Source organism: Nerophis lumbriciformis, linkage group LG03 (assembly GCF_033978685.3).
Source record: "Nerophis lumbriciformis linkage group LG03, RoL_Nlum_v2.1, whole genome shotgun sequence".
Taxonomy (NCBI): domain Eukaryota; kingdom Metazoa; phylum Chordata; class Actinopteri; order Syngnathiformes; family Syngnathidae; genus Nerophis; species Nerophis lumbriciformis.
This window is the reverse complement of record NC_084550.2, coordinates 25,324,743-25,345,000: the sequence shown is the minus strand read 5'-3', so window position 1 is coordinate 25,345,000 and position 20,258 is coordinate 25,324,743. Positions and strand designations below refer to the sequence as shown.

At 36.0% G+C, this 20,258-nt stretch overlaps 1 protein-coding gene across 10 annotated transcripts in view; it reads right to left on the bottom strand.

Moving 5' to 3' along the window:
* Window positions 1-19,977, bottom strand: part of carmil3 (capping protein regulator and myosin 1 linker 3) — a 265,948-nt gene extending 245,971 nt beyond the window's left edge. For 8 of the 10 annotated variants that reach the window (XM_061935994.1, XM_061935958.1, XM_061935973.1 and 5 more), the window contains exon 1: window positions 14,922-15,147. In XM_061935994.1, the coding sequence (XP_061791978.1) occupies window positions 14,922-14,979 (58 nt within the window). In that variant the 5' untranslated portion in view covers window positions 14,980-15,147. Of the gene's footprint in view, window positions 1-14,921; window positions 15,148-18,537; window positions 18,559-19,799 lie in introns of those variants that run through there. The other 2 variants (XM_061935936.1, XM_061935943.1) reach the window with 2 other exon arrangements.
* Between the last annotated feature and the right edge of the window lie 281 nt (window positions 19,978-20,258).

Here is a 20,258-nt window from a genome sequence, read left to right as displayed (position 1 = left end):
CAAAATCTACCCGTGCCTGGTTTACGGACCATGGTATTTCTGTTCTAAATTGGCCCGCCAACTCCCCTGACCTTAGCCCCATAGAAAATCTGTGGGGTATTGTGAAAAGGAAGATGCAGAATGCCAGACCCAAAAACGCAGAAGAGTTGAAGGCCACTATCAGAGCAACCTGGGCTCTCATAACACCTGAGCAGTGCCAGAAACTCATCGACTCCATGCCACGCCGCATTAACGCAGTAATTGAGGCAAAAGGAGCTCCAACCAAGTATTGAGTATTGTACATGCTCATATTTTTCATTTTCATACTTTTCAGTTGGCCAACATTTCTAAAAATCCCTTTTTTGTATTAGCCTTAAGTAATATTCTAATTTTGTGACACACGGAATTTTGGATTTTCATTTGTTGCCACTTCAAATCATCAAAATTAAATGAAATAAACATTTGAATGCATCAGTCTGTGTGCAATGAATAAATATAATGTACAAGTTACACCTTTTGAATGCAATTACTGAAATAAATCAAGTTTTTCAAAATATTCTAATTTACTGGCTTTTACCTGTATATATACATACATACATACATACATACATACATATACATATATACATACATACATACATATATATATATACACACACACACATACACACCAAATTCCGGTTTCAAACTCAAAATGCTCAAAATGACCGTCATCATATCTGAGCATACATGGAAAATGTTTCCGCTAGCAAAACACCCAATAAATAATGTCTGTGCAGAGGGTCTTCAGCAGAGAATCAATACCAAGGAGCACCGAGGCTCTTATAGAAGATCGTGAAGGCAAGTCGGGGTCTAGAATTTCGGACCATGTTCGGGTTCAGGTCAGGACTCTGTGCAGGCCAGTCAAGTTCATCCACACCAGACTGTTATCCATGTCTCTTTCAAAAACTCAGGAAATACGTCCTGAACTTAAATTATGACCAATGTATGACCCTGTCACTACTTGGTATCGGATCGATACCCAATAAATAACGTCTGTGCAGAGGGTCTTCAGCAGAGAATCAATACCAAGGAGCACCGAGGCTCTTATAGAAGACCATGAAGGCCCGCTCGGGGTCTACAATTTAGGACTCTGTATTTGCATGTTAAAATTGGAAAAAAACGCGGGTGCTGCTGACGCTGCAGCTCCGACAAGGTGAGAGATTAGTGGTTAGTTGAAGTAGTCACAGAAAGTATAAAGACTTCCAAAATTGGACGCTCATATCTGGGCTATTTTTAGCCTCAGAACAAGTTGGTTCTTTTGAAATCACAAAAAAAAAGAAAGACAAGCCGGAGCGCAAAGTATTGAAATGGACGTCTTCATGTCGACAAAACGAGCTACCCACAAGCACACTTGGACGCCGACAAGATGCAATACCCCCACCCGTCTACGTTTATAGCGGCCCTAAGTGTACTCAAGGGGCCCGCTAATGGAAAGCTTGCTTTGTCGTGATAGATTTTGATACGCTTTCCTTTAGGGGTCGGATTAAAATCCATTAACCGATGTTAAAAAATGTGGTCGGTTGTGTGGAATGGTTTGTTCCTTGTCAATATGTAATATGTACAGTATATATATATATATATATATATATATATATATAATATAGTAACAGACACCTTCATAACAATATGTAATATGTACAATATACACACTGCAAGTATATATATAATGTAGTAACAGACACTTTCATAACAATATGTAATATGTACAATATACATATATATAATGTAGTAACAGACACCTTCATAACAATATGTAATATATACAATGTACACACTGCAAGTATATATATAATGTAGTAACAGACACCTTCATAACAATATGTAATATGTACAATATACACACTGCAAGTATATATATAATGTAGTAACAGACACCTTCATAACAATATGTACAATATACACACTGCAAGTATATATATATCTATAATGTAGTAACAGACACCTTCATAACAATATGTAATATATACAATGTACACACTGCAAGTATATATATAATGTAGTAACAGACACCTTCATAACAATATGTACACACTGCAAGTATGTATATAATGTAGTAACAGACACCTTCATAACAATATGTAATATGTACAATATGCACACTGCAAGTATATATATAATGTAGTAACAGACACCTTCATAACAATATGTAATATGTACAATATACACACTGCAAGTATATATATAATGTAGTAACAGACACCTTCATAACAATATGTAATATGTACAATATACACACTGCAAGTATATATATATATATATATATATATATATAATGTAGTGACAGACACCTTCATAACAATATGTAATATGTACAATATACATATATATAATGTAGTAACAGACACCTTCATAACAATATGTAATATATACAATGTACACACTGCAAGTATATATATAATGTAGTAACAGACACCTTCATAACAATATGTAATATGTACAATATACACACTGCAAGTATATATATATATATATATATATATATATATATATATATATATATAATGTAGTGACAGACACCTTCATAACAATATGTAATATGTACAGTATATATATATATATATATATAATATAGTAACAGACACCTTCATAACAATATGTAATATGTACAATATACACACTGCAAGTATATATATAATGTAGTAACAGACACTTTCATAACAATATGTAATATGTACAATATACATATATATAATGTAGTAACAGACACCTTCATAACAATATGTAATATATACAATGTACACACTGCAAGTATATATATAATGTAGTAACAGACACCTTCATAACAATATGTAATATGTACAATATACACACTGCAAGTATATATATAATGTAGTAACAGACACCTTCATAACAATATGTACAATATACACACTGCAAGTATATATATATCTATAATGTAGTAACAGACACCTTCATAACAATATGTAATATATACAATGTACACACTGCAAGTATATATATAATGTAGTTACAGACACCTTCATAACAATATGTACACACTGCAAGTATGTATATAATGTAGTAACAGACACCTTCATAACAATATGTAATATGTACAATATACACACTGCAAGTATATATATAATGTAGTAACAGACACCGTCATAACAATATGTAATATGTACAATATACACACTGCAAGTATATATATAATGTAGTAACAGACACCTTCATAACAATATGTACAATATACACACTGCAAGTATATATGTAATGTAGTAACAGACACCTTCATAACAATATGTAATATGTACAATATACACACTGCAAGTATATATATATATATATATATATATATATAATGTAGTGACAGACACCTTCATAACAATATGTAATATGTACAATATACACACTGCAAGTATATATATAATGTAGTGACAGACACCTTCATAATGATATGCAATATGTACAATATACACACTGCAAGTATATATAGAATGTAGTAACGGACACCTTCATAACAATATGTACAATATACACACTGCAAGTATATATATATAATGTAGTGACAGACACCTTCATAACAATATGTAATATGTACAATATACACACTGCAAGTATATATATAATGTAGTGACAGACACCTTCATAATGATATGCAATATGTACAATATACACACTGCAAGTATATATAGAATGTAGTAACGGACACCTTCATAACAATATGTACAATATACACACTGCAAGTATATATATATAATGTAGTGACAGACACCTTCATAACAATATGTAATATGTACACACTGCAAGTATGTATATAATGTAGTAACAGACACCTTCAAAACAATATGTAATATGTACAATATACACACTGCAAGTATATATATAATGTAGTAACAGACACCTTCATAACAATATGTAATATGTACAATATACACACTGCAAGTATATATATAATGTAGTAACAGACACCTTCATAACAATATGTAATATGTACAATATACACACTGCAAGTATATATGTAATGTAGTAACAGACACCTTCATAACAATATGTAATATGTACAATATACACACTGCAAGTATATATATATATATATATATATATATATATATATATATATATATATATATATATATATATATATAATGTAGTGACAGACACCTTCATAACAATATGTAATATGTACAATATACACACTGCAAGTATATATATAATGTAGTGACAGACACCTTCATAATGATATGCAATATGTACAATATACACACTGCAAGTATATATATAATGTAGTAACAGACACTTTCATAACAATATGTAATATGTACAATATACATATATATAATGTAGTAACAGACACCTTCATAACAATATGTAATATATACAATGTACACACTGCAAGTATATATATAATGTAGTAACAGACACCTTCATAACAATATGTAATATGTACAATATACACACTGCAAGTATATATATAATGTAGTAACAGACACCTTCATAACAATATGTACAATATACACACTGCAAGTATATATATATCTATAATGTAGTAACAGACACCTTCATAACAATATGTAATATATACAATGTACACACTGCAAGTATATATATAATGTAGTAACAGACACCTTCATAACAATATGTACACACTGCAAGTATGTATATAATGTAGTAACAGACACCTTCATAACAATATGTAATATGTACAATATACACACTGCAAGTATATATATAATGTAGTAACAGACACCTTCATAACAATATGTAATATGTACAATATACACACTGCAAGTATATATATAATGTAGTAACAGACACCTTCATAACAATATGTACAATATACACACTGCAAGTATATATGTAATGTAGTAACAGACACCTTCATAACAATATGTAATATGTACAATATACACACTGCAAGTATATATATATATATATATATATATATATATATATATATATATATATATATAATGTAGTGACAGACACCTTCATAACAATATGTAATATGTACAATATACACACTGCAAGTATATATATAATGTAGTGACAGACACCTTCATAATGATATGCAATATGTACAATATACACACTGCAAGTATATATAGAATGTAGTAACGGACACCTTCATAACAATATGTACAATATACACACTGCAAGTATATATATATAATGTAGTGACAGACACCTTCATAACAATATGTAATATGTACAATATACACACTGCAAGTATATATATAATGTAGTGACAGACACCTTCATAATGATATGCAATATGTACAATATACACACTGCAAGTATATATAGAATGTAGTAACGGACACCTTCATAACAATATGTACAATATACACACTGCAAGTATATATATATAATGTAGTGACAGACACCTTCATAACAATATGTAATATGTACACACTGCAAGTATGTATATAATGTAGTAACAGACACCTTCAAAACAATATGTAATATGTACAATATACACACTGCAAGTATATATATAATGTAGTAACAGACACCTTCATAACAATATGTAATATGTACAATATACACACTGCAAGTATATATATAATGTAGTAACAGACACCTTCATAACAATATGTAATATGTACAATATACACACTGCAAGTATATATGTAATGTAGTAACAGACACCTTCATAACAATATGTAATATGTACAATATACACACTGCAAGTATATATATATATATATATATATATATATATATATATATATATATATATAATGTAGTGACAGACACCTTCATAACAATATGTAATATGTACAATATACACACTGCAAGTATATATATAATGTAGTGACAGACACCTTCATAATGATATGCAATATGTACAATATACACACTGCAAGTATATATATAATGTAGTAACGGACACCTTCATAACAATATGTACAATATACACACTGCAAGTATATATGTATAATGTAGTGACAGACACCTTCATAACAATATGTAATATGTAAAATATACACACTGCAAGTATATACATAAAGTAGTAACAGACACCTTCATAACAATATGTAATATGTACAATATACACACTGCAAGTATATATATAATGTAGTAACAGACACCTTCATAACAATATGTAATATGTACAATATACACACTGCAAGTATATATATAATGTAGTAACAGACACCTTCATAACAATATGTAATATGTACAATATACACACTGCAAGTATATATATAATGTAGTGACAGACACCTTCATAATGATATGCAATATGTACAATATACACACTGCAAGTATATATAGAATGTAGTAACGGACACCTTCATAACAATATGTACAATATACACACTGCAAGTATATATATATAATGTAGTGACAGACACCTTCATAACAATATGTAATATGTACAATATACACACTGCAAGTATATATATAATGTAGTGACAGACACCTTCATAATGATATGCAATATGTACAATATACACACTGCAAGTATATATAGAATGTAGTAACGGACACCTTCATAACAATATGTACAATATACACACTGCAAGTATATATATATAATGTAGTGACAGACACCTTCATAACAATATGTAATATGTACACACTGCAAGTATGTATATAATGTAGTAACAGACACCTTCAAAACAATATGTAATATGTACAATATACACACTGCAAGTATATATATAATGTAGTAACAGACACCTTCATAACAATATGTAATATGTACAATACACACTGCAAGTATATATATAATGTAGTAACAGACACCTTCATAACAATATGTAATATGTACAATATACACACTGCAAGTATATATGTAATGTAGTAACAGACACCTTCATAACAATATGTAATATGTACAATATACACACTGCAAGTATATATATATATATATATATATATATATATATATATATATATATATATATATAATGTAGTGACAGACACCTTCATAACAATATGTAATATGTACAATATACACACTGCAAGTATATATATAATGTAGTCACAGACACCTTCATAATGATATGCAATATGTACAATATACACACTGCAAGTATATATATAATGTAGTAACGGACACCTTCATAACAATATGTACAATATACACACTGCAAGTATATATATATAATGTAGTGACAGACACCTTCATAACAATATGTAATATGTAAAATATACACACTGCAAGTATATACATAAAGTAGTAACAGACACCTTCATAACAATATGTAATATGTACAATATACACACTGCAAGTATATATATAATGTAGTAACAGACACCTTCATAACAATATGTAATATGTACAATATACACACTGCAAGTATATATATAATGTAGTAACAGACACCTTCATAACAATATGTAATATGTACAATATACACACTGCAAGTATATATAGTGTACTGTTCTTCAACATAGGTGTATTATTATGGTGTGTGTGTATAAGGTAAGACATTATCTGGCATTTTGTTTCGCAATGTTACGCAAAAGCAACTTTTCTTACCTTCTGGTACCTGCTGATCTGTATTTGGGATCTGCATAAGTACTGAAAATTTGCGCGTGTCCGCCATTGTAGTCCGTGTTGACACTATTTTCTCTATCTTCTTGTTATGTGACATTCATCCTCCACTGTTGCCATTTCTAGTATAAAGTAGTGTCAAGTTCTTACTTATATCTGTCAGTAAAGTCGCCATGAAAGCGCTAAAACATACCGGTGTAGTGAGTTTACATTATTTACCCAAGGAACTTTAGTTATTGGAGAGTTCTGGTGCGGGACACATTTCGGTAAACATTGAATTTATATTCGTCTCTCAAGGATAGTTCCTTCTTCCACGAGGACATCCCTTGCTATTATCTACGGTTGTTTTCCAGAGTCCAGAAGCCAGAAGGTGAAATGTGCTCACACTTTAGGAAGCGATAAAGACGGGAGCAAGGGAGGTGTGGATCAACCAAAGAGGTATTGACCTTAAGCCTGATAAGACCCCAATGCTTAAACCTTTTAACGCACCGAAGCACTCCGCTGGACTCCGATGATCCCAAAAGGGATGAAGAGTAGGCCACTCCTGTGGGTCATTGCTCCATTCCATGTGAGTGCTCCAGTGCCCACAGAATGAAGGATGAATGTAAGAATATATATATGGGTAAAACATTATATATATATATATATAAAAACACACACACACACACATACATATATATATATATATATATGGGTAAAACATTTTTTTAAACAAAACCATTTTTTTCTCAGTAATATGAAAATGCATCAGAGCTGTTTATCTGTTTTATGAAATAATGTAGTTAACCACAGAACTGGCACCCAATGTTATTTAAAACAGTTTTGATTTAGAATCGGGAATCATTTTTAATCGAGAATCGGTTATGAATAGAATCGTTACCCCACAGAATCGAATCAAATGGTGGATTTGGATGTTTTAGAGCGCTTTATAGGCAGAAAAGGACAAGCGGTAGAAAATGGATGGATGGAAGAGCAACTCTATTGTTAGCTAACTTTTGCTATCGTTTGTTTGCGATTTAGAATGCATAAAAAGAATTTGGATGTTTTAGAGCGCTTTATAGGGAGAAAAGAGCAATTCCGCTATTGGCTGACTTTTGCTATGATTTGTTTACGCTTTAGAATGCATAAAACAAGAATTTGGATGTTTTAGAGCACTTTATAGGCAGAAAATGGACAAGCGGTAGAAAATGGACAGATGGAAGAACAACTCCATTGTTAGCTGACTTTTGTTATCCTTTGTTTACGCTTTAGAATGCATAAAAACTCGAATTTGGATGTTATAGAGCGCTTTATAGGCAGAAAATGGACAAGCGGTTGAAAATCGATGGATGGAAGAGCAACCCCATTGTTAGCTGACTCTTGTTAACCTTTATTCACGCTTTAGAATGCATAAAAACACACATTTGGATGTTTTAGAGCGCTTTATAGGCAGAAAATGGACAAGCGGTAGAAAATGGACGGATGGAAGAGCAACTCTGTTGTTGGCTGACTTTTGCTATCATTTGTTTACAATTTAGAATGCATAAAAAGAATTTGGATGTTTCAGAGCGCTTTATAGGCAGAAAAGAGCAATTCCGTTATTGGCTGACTTTTGAAAACATTTGTTTACGCTTTAGAATGCATACAAACAAGAATTTGGATGTTTTAGAGCGCTTTATAGGCAGACAATGGACAAGCGGTAGAAAGTGGACAGATGGAAGAACAACTCCATTGTTAGCTGACTTTTGTTATCCTTTGTTTACGCTTTAGAATGCATAAAAACTCGAATTTGGATGTTACAGAGCGCTTTATAGGCAGAAAATGGACAAGCGGTTGAAAATCGATGGATGGAAGAGCAACCCCATTGTTAGCTGACTCTTGTTAACCTTTATTCACGCTTTAGAATGCATAAAAACACAAATTTAGATGTTTTAGAGCGCTTTATAGGCAGAAAATGGACAAGCGGTTGAAAATCGATGGATGGAAGAACAACCCCAATGTTAGCTGACTCTTGTTAACCTTTATTCACGCTTTAGAATGCATAAAAACACAAATTCGGATGTTTTAGAGCGCTTTATAGACAGAAAATGGACAAGCGGTAAAAAATGGAAGGATGGAAGAACAACTCCATTGCTAGCTGACTTTTGTTATCCTTTGTTTACGCTTTAGAATGCATAAAAACTAGAATTTGGATGTTTGAGATCGTTTTATAGGCAGAAAATGGACAAGCGGTTGAAAATCGATGGATAGAAGAGCAACCCCATTGTTAGCTGACTCTTGTTAACCTTTATTCACGCGTTAGAATGCATAAAAACACAAATTTGGATGTTTTAGAGCGCTTTATAGGCAGAAAATGGACAAGCGGTTGAAAATGGACGGATGGAAGAGCAACTCTATTGTTAGCTGACTTTTGCTATTGTTTGTTTGCGATTTAGAATGAATAAAAATAATTTGGATGTTTTAGAGCGCTTTATAGGCAGAAAAGAGCAATTCCGCTATTGGCTGACTTTTGCTATCATTTGTTTACGCTTTAGAATGCATAAAAACAAGAATTTGGATGTTATAGAGCGCTTTATAGGCAGAAAATGGACAAGCGGTAGAAAATGGACAGATGGAAGAGCAACCCCATTGTTAGCTGACTCTTGTTAACCTTTATTTACGCGTTAGAATTCATAAAAACACACATTTGGATGTTTTAGAGCGCTTTATAGGCAGAAAATGGACAAGCGGTAGAAAATGGATGGATGGAAGAGCAACTCTATTGTTAGCTGACTTTTGCTATCGTTTGTTTGCGATTTAGAATGCATAAAAAGAATTTGGATGTTTTAGAGCGCTTTATAGGCAGAAAATGGACAAGCGGTAGAAAATGGACAGATGGAAGAACAACTCCATTGTTAGCTGACTTTTGTTATCCTTTGTTACGCTTTAGAATGCATAAAAACTAGAATTTGGATGTTTTAGAGCGCTTTATAGGCAGAAAATGGACAAGCGGTTGAAAATCGATGGATGGAAGAGCAACCCCATTGTTAGCTGACTCTTGTTAACCTTTATTCGCGCTGTAGAATGCATATAAACACACATTTGGATGTTTTAGAGCGCTTTATAGGCAGAAAATGGACAAGCGGTAGAAAATGGACGGATGGAAGAGCAACTCTGTTGTTGGCTGACTTTTGCTATCGTTTGTTTACGATTTAGAATGCATAAAAACAATTTGGATGTTTTAGAGCGCTTTATAGGCAGAAAAGAGCAATTCCGTTATTGGCTGACTTTTGCTATCATTTGTTTACGCTTTAGAATGCATAAAAACAAGAATTTGGATGTTATAGAGCGCTTTATAGGCAGAAAATGACAAGCGGTAGAAAATGGATGGATGGAAGAGCAACTCTATTGTAAGCTAACTTTTGCTATCGTTTGTTTGCGATTTAGAATGCATAAAAAAATGCATAAAAAGAATTTGGATGTTTCAGAGCGCTTTATAGGCAGAAAAGAGCAATTCCGTTACTGGCTGACTTTTGCTAACATTTGTTTACGCTTTAGAATGCATACAAACAAGTATTTGAATGTTTTAGAGCGCATTAGAGGCAGAAAATGGACAAGCGGTAGAAAATGGACGGATGGAAGAGCAACTCTGTTGTTGGCTGACTTTTACTATCATTTGTTTACAATTTAGAATGCATAAAAACAAGAATTTGGATGTTTCAGAGCGCTTTATAGGCAGAAAATGGACAAGCGGTAGAAATGGATGGATGGAAGAGCAACTCCAATTGTTAGCTGACTTTTGCCATCGTTTGTGATTTAGAATGCATAAAAACAAGAATTTTTATATTTTAGAGCACTTTTTGGGACGGAAAGGACAAGCGGTAGAAAATGGACAGATTGAAGAGCAACTCTGTCGTTAGCTGACTTTTGCTATCCTTTATTTACGCTTTGGAATGCATAAAAACAAGAATTTGGATGTTTTCGAGCGCTTTATAGGCAGAAAATGGACAAGCGGTAGAAAATGGATGGATGGAAGAGCAACTACATTGTTAGCTGACTTTTGCTACAGTTTGTTTACGCTTTAGAATGTATAGAAACAAGAATTTTGATGTTTTAGAGCGCTTTATAGGCAGAATAGGAGAAGCTGTAGAAAATGGACGGATGGAAGAGCAACTCTATTGTTAGCTGACTTTTGATATCGTTTATTTACGCTTTAGAATGCATAAAAACCAGAATTTGGATGTTTTAGAGCGCTTTATAGACAGAAAAGGACAAGCGGTAGAAAATGGTTGGATGGAAGAGCAACTCTGTTGTTAGCTGACTTTTGCTATCGTTTGTTTACGCTTTAGAATGCATAAAAACAAGAATTTGGATGTTTTAGAGCACTTTATAGACAGAAAATGGACAAGCGGTAAAAAATGGAAGGATGGAAGAACAACTCCATTGCTAGCTGACTTTTGTTATCCTTTGTTTACGCTTTAGAATGCATAAAAACTAGAATTTGGATGTTTGAGATCGTTTTATAGGCAGGAAATGGACAAGCGGTTGAAAATCGATGGATAGAAGAGCAACCCCATTGTTAGCTGACTCTTGTTAACCTTTATTCACGCATTAGAATGCATAAAAACACAAATTTGGATGTTTTAGAGCGCTTTATAGGCAGAAAATGGACAAGCGGTTGAAAATGGACGGATGGAAGAGCAACTCTATTGTTAGCTGACTTTTGCTATTGTTTGTTTGCGATTTAGAATGAATAAAAATAATTTGGATGTTTTAGAGCGCTTTATAGGCAGAAAAGAGCAATTCCGCTATTGGCTGACTTTTGCTATCATTTGTTTGCGATTTAGAATGCATAAAAAGAATTTGGATGTTTTAGAGCGCTTTATAGGCAGAAAATGGACAAGCGGTAGAAAATGGACAGATGGAAGAACAACTCCATTGTTAGCTGACTTTTGTTATCCTTTGTTTACGCTTTAGAATGCATAAAAACTAGAATTTGGATGTTTTAGAGCGCTTTATAGGCAGAAAATGGACAAGCGGTTGAAAATCGATGGATGGAAGAGCAACCCCATTGTTAGCTGACTCTTGTTAACCTTTATTCGCGCTGTAGAATGCATATAAACACACATTTGGATGTTTTAGAGCGCTTTATAGGCAGAAAATGGACAAGCGGTAGAAATGGATGGATGGAAGAGCAACTCCAATTGTTAGTTGACTTTTGCCATCGTTTGTGATTTAGAATGCATAAAAATAAGAATTTTTATATTTTAGAGCACTTTTTGGGACGGAAAGGACAAGCGGTAGAAAATGGACAGACGGAAGAGCAATTCTGTCGTTAGCTGACTTTTGCTATCCTTTATTTACGCTTTAGAATGCATAAAAACAAGAATTTGGATGTTTTCGAGCGCTTTATAGGCAGAAAATGGACAAGCGGTAGAAAATGGATGGATGGAAGAGCAACTACATTGTTAGCTGACTTTTGCTATTGTTTGTTTACAATTTAGAATGCATAAAAACAAGAATTTGGATGCTATAGAGCGCTTTATAGGCAGAAAAGAGCAACTCTGTTAGCTGACTTTTGCTATTGTTTGTTTACGATTTAGAATGCATAAAAACAAGAATTTGGATGTTTTGGAGCGCTTTTTCGGCAGAAAATGGACAAGCGGTAGAAAATGGACGGATGGAAGAGCAACTCCATTGTTAGCTGACTTTTGCTATCGTTTGTTTACGCTTTAGAATGCATAAAAACAAGAATTTGGATGTTTTGGAGCACTTTATAGGCAGAAAATGGACAAGCGGTAGAAAATGGATGGATGGAAGAGCAACTCCATTGTTCGCTGACTTTTGCTATTGTTTGTTTACGATTTAGAATGCAAAAAAAACAAAATAAGAATTTGGTTGTTTTAGAGCGCTTTATCGGCAGAAAAGAGCAATTCCGTTGTTAGCTGACTTTTGCTATCGTTTGTTTACGATTTAGAATGCATAGAAACAAGAATTTGGATGTTTGAGTGCTTTATAAGCAGAAAAAGGACAAGCTGTAGAAAATGGACGATGAAAGAGCAACTCTATTGTTAGCTGACTTTTGCTATCGTTTGTTTACGCTTTAGAATGCATAAAAAGCTATAATTTAGATGTTTTAGAGTGCTTTATAGGCAGAAAATGGACAAGCGGTAGAAAATGGACGGATGGAAGAGCAACTTCGTCGTTAGCTGACTTTTGCTATCGTTGGTTTACGATTTAGAATGCATAAAAATAATAATTTGGATGTTTTAGAGCGCTTTATAGGCAGAAAAGAGCAACTGCGTTGTTAGATGACTTTTGCTATCCTTCGTTTATGCTTTAGAATGCATCAAAATAATAATTTGGATGTTTTAGAACACTTTATAGGCAGAAAATGGACAAGCCTTAGAAAATGGACGGATGGAAGAGCAACTCCATTTTTAGCTGACTCTTGCTATCGCTGGTTTACGCTTTAGAATGCATAAAAAACAAGAATTTTGATGTTTTAGAGCGCTTTATAAGCAAGAAAGAGCAACTCTGTTGTTAGCTGACTTTTGCTATCGTTTGTTTACAATTTAGAATGCATAAAACAAGATTGTTGATGTTTTAGAGCGCTTTATAGGCAGAAAATGGACAAGCGGTAGAAAATGGACGGATGGAAGAGCAACTGCGTTGTTAGATGACTTTTGCTATCCTTTGTTTATGCTTTAGAATGCATCAAAATAATAATTTGGATGTTTTAGAACACTTTATAGGCAGAAAATGGACAAGCTTTAGAAAATGGACGGATGGAAGAGCAACTCCATTTTTAGCTGACTCTTGCTATCGCTGGTTTACGCTTTAGAATGCATAAAAACAAGAATTTGGATGTTTTAGAGCGCGTTATAAGCAAGAAAGAGCAACTCTGTTGTTAGCTGACTTTTGCTATCATTTGTTTACAATTTAGAATGCATAAAACAAGATTGTTGATGTTTTAGAGCGCTTTATGGGCAGAAAAAGGACAAGCGGTAGAAAATGGTTGGATATTAGAGCAACTCCATTGTTAACTGACTCTTGCTATCGTTTGTTTACGATTTAGAATGCATAAAAACAAGAACTTGGATGTTTTAGAGCGCTTTATAGGCAGAAAACATCAACTGCGTTGTTAGCTGACTTTTGCTATTGTTTGTTTACTATTTAGAATGCATAAAAACACATGTGCCTGCCCTACATAGGGAGAGTGATTGGGAAAAGTACCACCTGCAGCACCTTCCTGATTGGCTGATACCTGGCAGGTGTGCTCGGCGTGGCCAGGCTGAGCTGCTGCACCGCAGGATTAAAGCGGATAATGTGACGTCACTCCCGGGTTAAAAAGTTAAAAGTCTTCACGGGTGTCATATTTAAAGAAGCCAGTCGTCAGATAGTCACTGACTGCGGATATTCGTAGCGAAAAGTGACTGCAACCTTCACGATACCGACATCGACAAAAATGCGTGTTTAGCATGTCACTCACCTGTCATGTCCCTGCTGACGCCGACAAAAGCCGACGTCGTTGAGTCTTTGCCGGCCATGACGCGCTCAGACCTCCGTCAGGGTGCAGGAGTTACTCCACCAGTCCTGGCTGCATAAAATAAATAAATAAAAAAAGTGCGTGTTGTCAGCTTTGCTCTCCTTTGCGCCACCGGAAGCCGCGCGGCGATGCTGTGCTCGTGTGGATCACTTGTTTGTAGGAGGGAGAGGGAGAGGGAGGGAGAGAGAGAGGGAGGGAGGGGCCATTTATGCATCACGTGAGCCCGGATTCGTTCATATAACAACGGAAATATTTGATTTAAGTCTTTTATTTTTTCCAATCAAAAAATTGGAGCCATCAAAAAAAACAAGGAAGAGGTTTAATTTAGCAAGTGTGTTTAATATGTTTGCCACAGTTTGAAAAGTAACACTGTGTTTGAAAATAGGAAATTAAAACGCTCTACCTAAAAATAGAATTAAATAAAATTTAATTACATATATATATATAATGTATATATATATGTATATATAAATGTGTGTGTATATATATATGAATACATATGTATATATAAATGTATGTGTGTGTATATATGTGTGTGCGTATATATATATATATATATATGTACACACATACACATATATACACACACACACATATATATATGTATATACATACACATAAATACATATACATATGTATACAATATACATATATACACATATATATCTACATATATATATATATACACACACACACTTTTACATATATGCATATACATATAAACATATATATACATATACTTATATGCATATATATACATATACACATTTATATACATATATATAAATACATACATGTATTTATATTATATGTGTGTATAAATGTGTGTATTTATATACATATACATTTATACACATTATATATATATATATACACACACAAATACATATATATATATACACACATATAAATACGTATATATATATACATATATATACACACACAAATACATATATATATATATATACACACACATAAATACATATACACACGTATATATATATACACATATAAATACATATACATATACACACGTATATATATATATATATACATATACACATATAAATACATATACATATATATATATACACACATATATATATAGATATATATATTTATACATATACATATATACACACACATATACATATATATACATATGAACATATAAATATACATACATATACACATATATAAATATACATATATATACACATATATACATATAAACATATATATATATACACATATATATATATATACACATATACATATATATATATATATATATATATATATATATATATGTATATATATATATGGCAGCACGGTGGCAGAGGGGTTAGTGCATCTGCCTCACAATACGAAGGTCCTGAGTAGTCTTGGGTTCAATCCCGGCCTCGGGATCTTTCTGTGTGGAGTTTGCATGTTCTCCCCGTGACTGTGTGGGTTCCCTCCGGGTACTCCGGCTTCCTCCCACCTCCAAAGACATGCACCTGGGGAGAGGTTGATTGGCAACACTAAATTGGCCCTAATGTGTGAATGTGAGTGTGAATGTTGTCTGTCTATCTGTGTTGGCCCTGCGATGAGGTGGCGACTTGTCCAGGGTGTACCCCGCCTTCCGCCCGATTGTAGCTGAGATAGGCTCCAGCGCCCCTCGCGACCCCAAAAGGGAATAAGCGGTAGAAAATGGATGGATGGATATATATGTATATACCATTCCTACCGTCAAGCATGGTGGTGGTAGTATTATGCTCTGGGCCTGTTTTGCTGCCAATGGAACTGCTGCTTTACAGAGAGTAAATATCTCAAAAATAAATAACCAAGAAAACTCTACCTTTTCTAAACATCAAGGGAAACAACTAAATTAGTATTTTGGCGCGTCAAAATGTTTTTGCGTTGTTGTTAGATTACTTGTTGCTTATTTTAAGCGTAGATCTCAGATTTGAGTACAATTTACTTATTTAAAAAAAGTATTAATAGGGGAAAAAAGGGTTTTTGACCTTCACTTCAGATACTTAATCCTGCTTAGTTTGCAGTTTTCGCAGTGCACATTTTGCACCAAAACTCTGAAAGCACTTTTGAAAGTAGCTTTTTAATTTATTTCGCAGCCGGCGTAGGTTGCAAACTAATTGGGGTTCTAAGAAAAGTGCTATGGCGGTTCCCACGTAATGAGATTCAATTGACCTACGGTACTTCAAGACTTCACCTATCGTGAGATTGGTTCGATTCCAACGACAACAATAATTGTTTAATCAGGCGTTGGGTTTTATGACGCTTAAAAGCAGCGTCCGTGGGGAAACTGCATGGAGATGTTTTGGACTTTGTCCCAGCTGGCACACCATTAGTCATTGTCACAAAGTGACCACAAGGGGTGGGGACACTGCAGAGTTGCTATCGATCCCATATCCGCATACAGGGCCGGTAATGCTAATTTAATGCAAGAGTATACGGTCAGAGCAGCAAATATATATGAGAAGTTTTACCTGAAAGTTTTTGAAGCTCATTGAATGCGCACGTCATAGTCACCTCGGGTGTTGCTTTGTGTGCAAGTTCTTAAATGTAACTTATCTGAACAATATCCAGTGTTGTGGTATTTCAATAAACTGAAATCCAGAGCGCTGTGGGGCCCTATTGTAGTGAATCACACCATAAATTAATCAAATCTTTAATAAACACGTGAAAGTACACAATGTGAATGTGGAGAGGCGGAGCCGGCAGTCCAACAGCGAGGCAGGGCACACCGGAGCCCGCTCCAAGACGAGGCGGGGCGTGCCGGGAGCGACGCCGCAAATATTATCAGGTGCGTGGGTCGCCCAGCTGGGCACAATGAAATAATCCTCTCGCGCTATATAAAAGAGTGGCAGCCGTGAACGTCGGGGAGAGAGTTGGAGAAGCAGAAGCAGATGCAGAGCGCAAGAGACGGAGAGCCAAAGGAAGACACAGACGCGGGAAAGCTGAAAAGTGGACCGAAGAGCGAGCAGGAAGAGGAAGGAGCTGAAAAGCGACCCGACCAGAGACTGCGTCCTTATTGAAAAATAAAGAAAGTCAAACCTGCTCGCAGTGATGTCAATCCTTAGTGGTCCATGGAACCCGCACGACAGTGAAGGACTGTCACAGTGACAAAGAACATTTTACAACAATCAAACTCAGGATCAAGATATCTGGTCAGGACACTCCTCACTCTTTTGCCTTCACCTTCATTGTCCATTCCTTTTTAGTGGACCTAGACGTTGAGTCCGCGACATACATGGCGGACAATAACTTATGCGGTCTGCTTTGCAAGTCCAAAAGCATTCGCCGTTTTCCGTAGTCTTCAGGTAATACAAAGCACACGCTACCTGTTTTATCACATCCACGGGAGTCCGCATTCTCCTTGTCTCCCCTTCGACAAATGGACGAATTTGTTCGGTAAGTAGAATCAAAGCTGACCCGGACATTGGAAAGTTCTCTTGCCGTCTGAGAAGTGTTGTATCCCAAATAGCTGCAATGGCTTTATCTTAAGGTATTCATGTGTGATCTCCACAAGCGTCTCCTCCGTATTTCCGGTGGTTACCTCCCGAGTTACGAAACCGCTGGGCAGACCAATGTGGAAGTTGGCTGCAGAGGTTTTGTGGGCCGGAAAACCATCAGGCTTTCTGCTTAAGGACATTGGAGTTCGAGGCCAAACCCTGCGAAACACCATCAAAGCCCTCTCAGGAGCAGCAGAGACAGCCAGTCAGTGGCTGTGGGTAAAGAGGAGAGACATCACCTGGAGCTCTAGTAAGACCTACATCACCATCCATCCATCCATTTTCTACCCCTTGTCCCTTTTGGGGCCGCGGGTCGTAACTAGAGCCTATCTCAGCTGCATTTGGCCGGTAGGCGGGATACACCCTGGACAAGTCGCCACCACAGATAGACAGACAACATTCACACTCGCATTCACACACTAGGGCCAATTTAGTGTTGCCAATCAACCTATCCCCAGGTGCATGTCTTTGGAGGTGGGAGGGGCCTATCTCCAGATGCATGTCTTTAGAGGTGGGAGAAACCCGTAGTACCCAGAGAGAACCCACGCAGTCATGGGGAGAACATGCAAACTCCACACAGAAAGATCCCGAGCCCTTCGTATTGTGAGGCAGATGCACTAACCCCTCTTCCACCATGCTGCCCATTTCCACAAGCGTCTCCTCCATATTTCCAGCGGTTACCTCCCGAGTTACGAAACCGCTGGGCAGACCAATGGATGGAAAGCCAAGGTCTGCCCAGTGAAAGTTGGCTGCAGAGGTTTTGTGGGCCGGACAACCATCAGGCTGCTTAAGGACAGCCAGTCGGTGGCTGTGGGTGAAGAGGAGAGACACCATCTGGAGCTCTAGTAAGACCTACATCACCATCCATCCATTCATTTTCTACCGCATGTCCCTGGGCCGCGGGCGGTCACTGGAGCCTATCTCAGCTGCATTTGGGCGGTAGGTGGGGTACACCCTGGACAAGTCGCCACCTCGTAACAGGGCCAACACAGATAGACAGACAACATTCACACTCACATTTAAACACTAGGAACCATTTAGTGTTGCCAATCAACCTATCCCCAGGTGCATGTCTTTGGAGGTGGGAGGGGCCTATCCCCAGGTGCATGTCTTTAGAGGTGGGAGGAACCCGGAGTACCCAGAGGGAACCCACGCAGTCACAGGGAAAACATGTAATCTCCACACAGAAAGATCCCGAGCCCAGGATTGAACTCAGGACCTTCGTATTGTGAGGCAGATGCACTAACCCCTCTAACACCGTGCTGCCCATTTCCACAAGCGTCTTCTTCATATTTCCAGTGGTTACCTCCCGAGTTACGAAACCGCTGGATGGAAAGCCAAGGTCTGCCCAGTGGAAGTTGGCTGCAGAGGTTTTGTGGGCCGGACAACCATCAGGGCTGCTTAAGGACATTGGAGTTCGAGGCCAAACCCTGCGAAACACCATCAAAGCCCTCTCAGGAGCAGCAGAGACAGCCGGTCGGTGGCTGTGGGTGAAGAGGAGAGACACCATCTTGAGCTCTAGTAAGACCTACATCACATAATGGTTAAAAGCAGAAGGGGGCTCAACTGGGACGCCAGGTGTTGCTGATGAGCCCTTCTGGAGGTGTCGTGGGCCTATCATTGAAACACCGGTGAAGGAGGGTGCCCACCTGATGACCCCGATGAAGCTGTCAACCCCCCCCCCCCCCCCCTCCTCCTAGCTGTCCCCCATTTTGCAATCCCACCCAACCAGGTCCAACACCATAACCGTTTTGAAGCAGCTCCG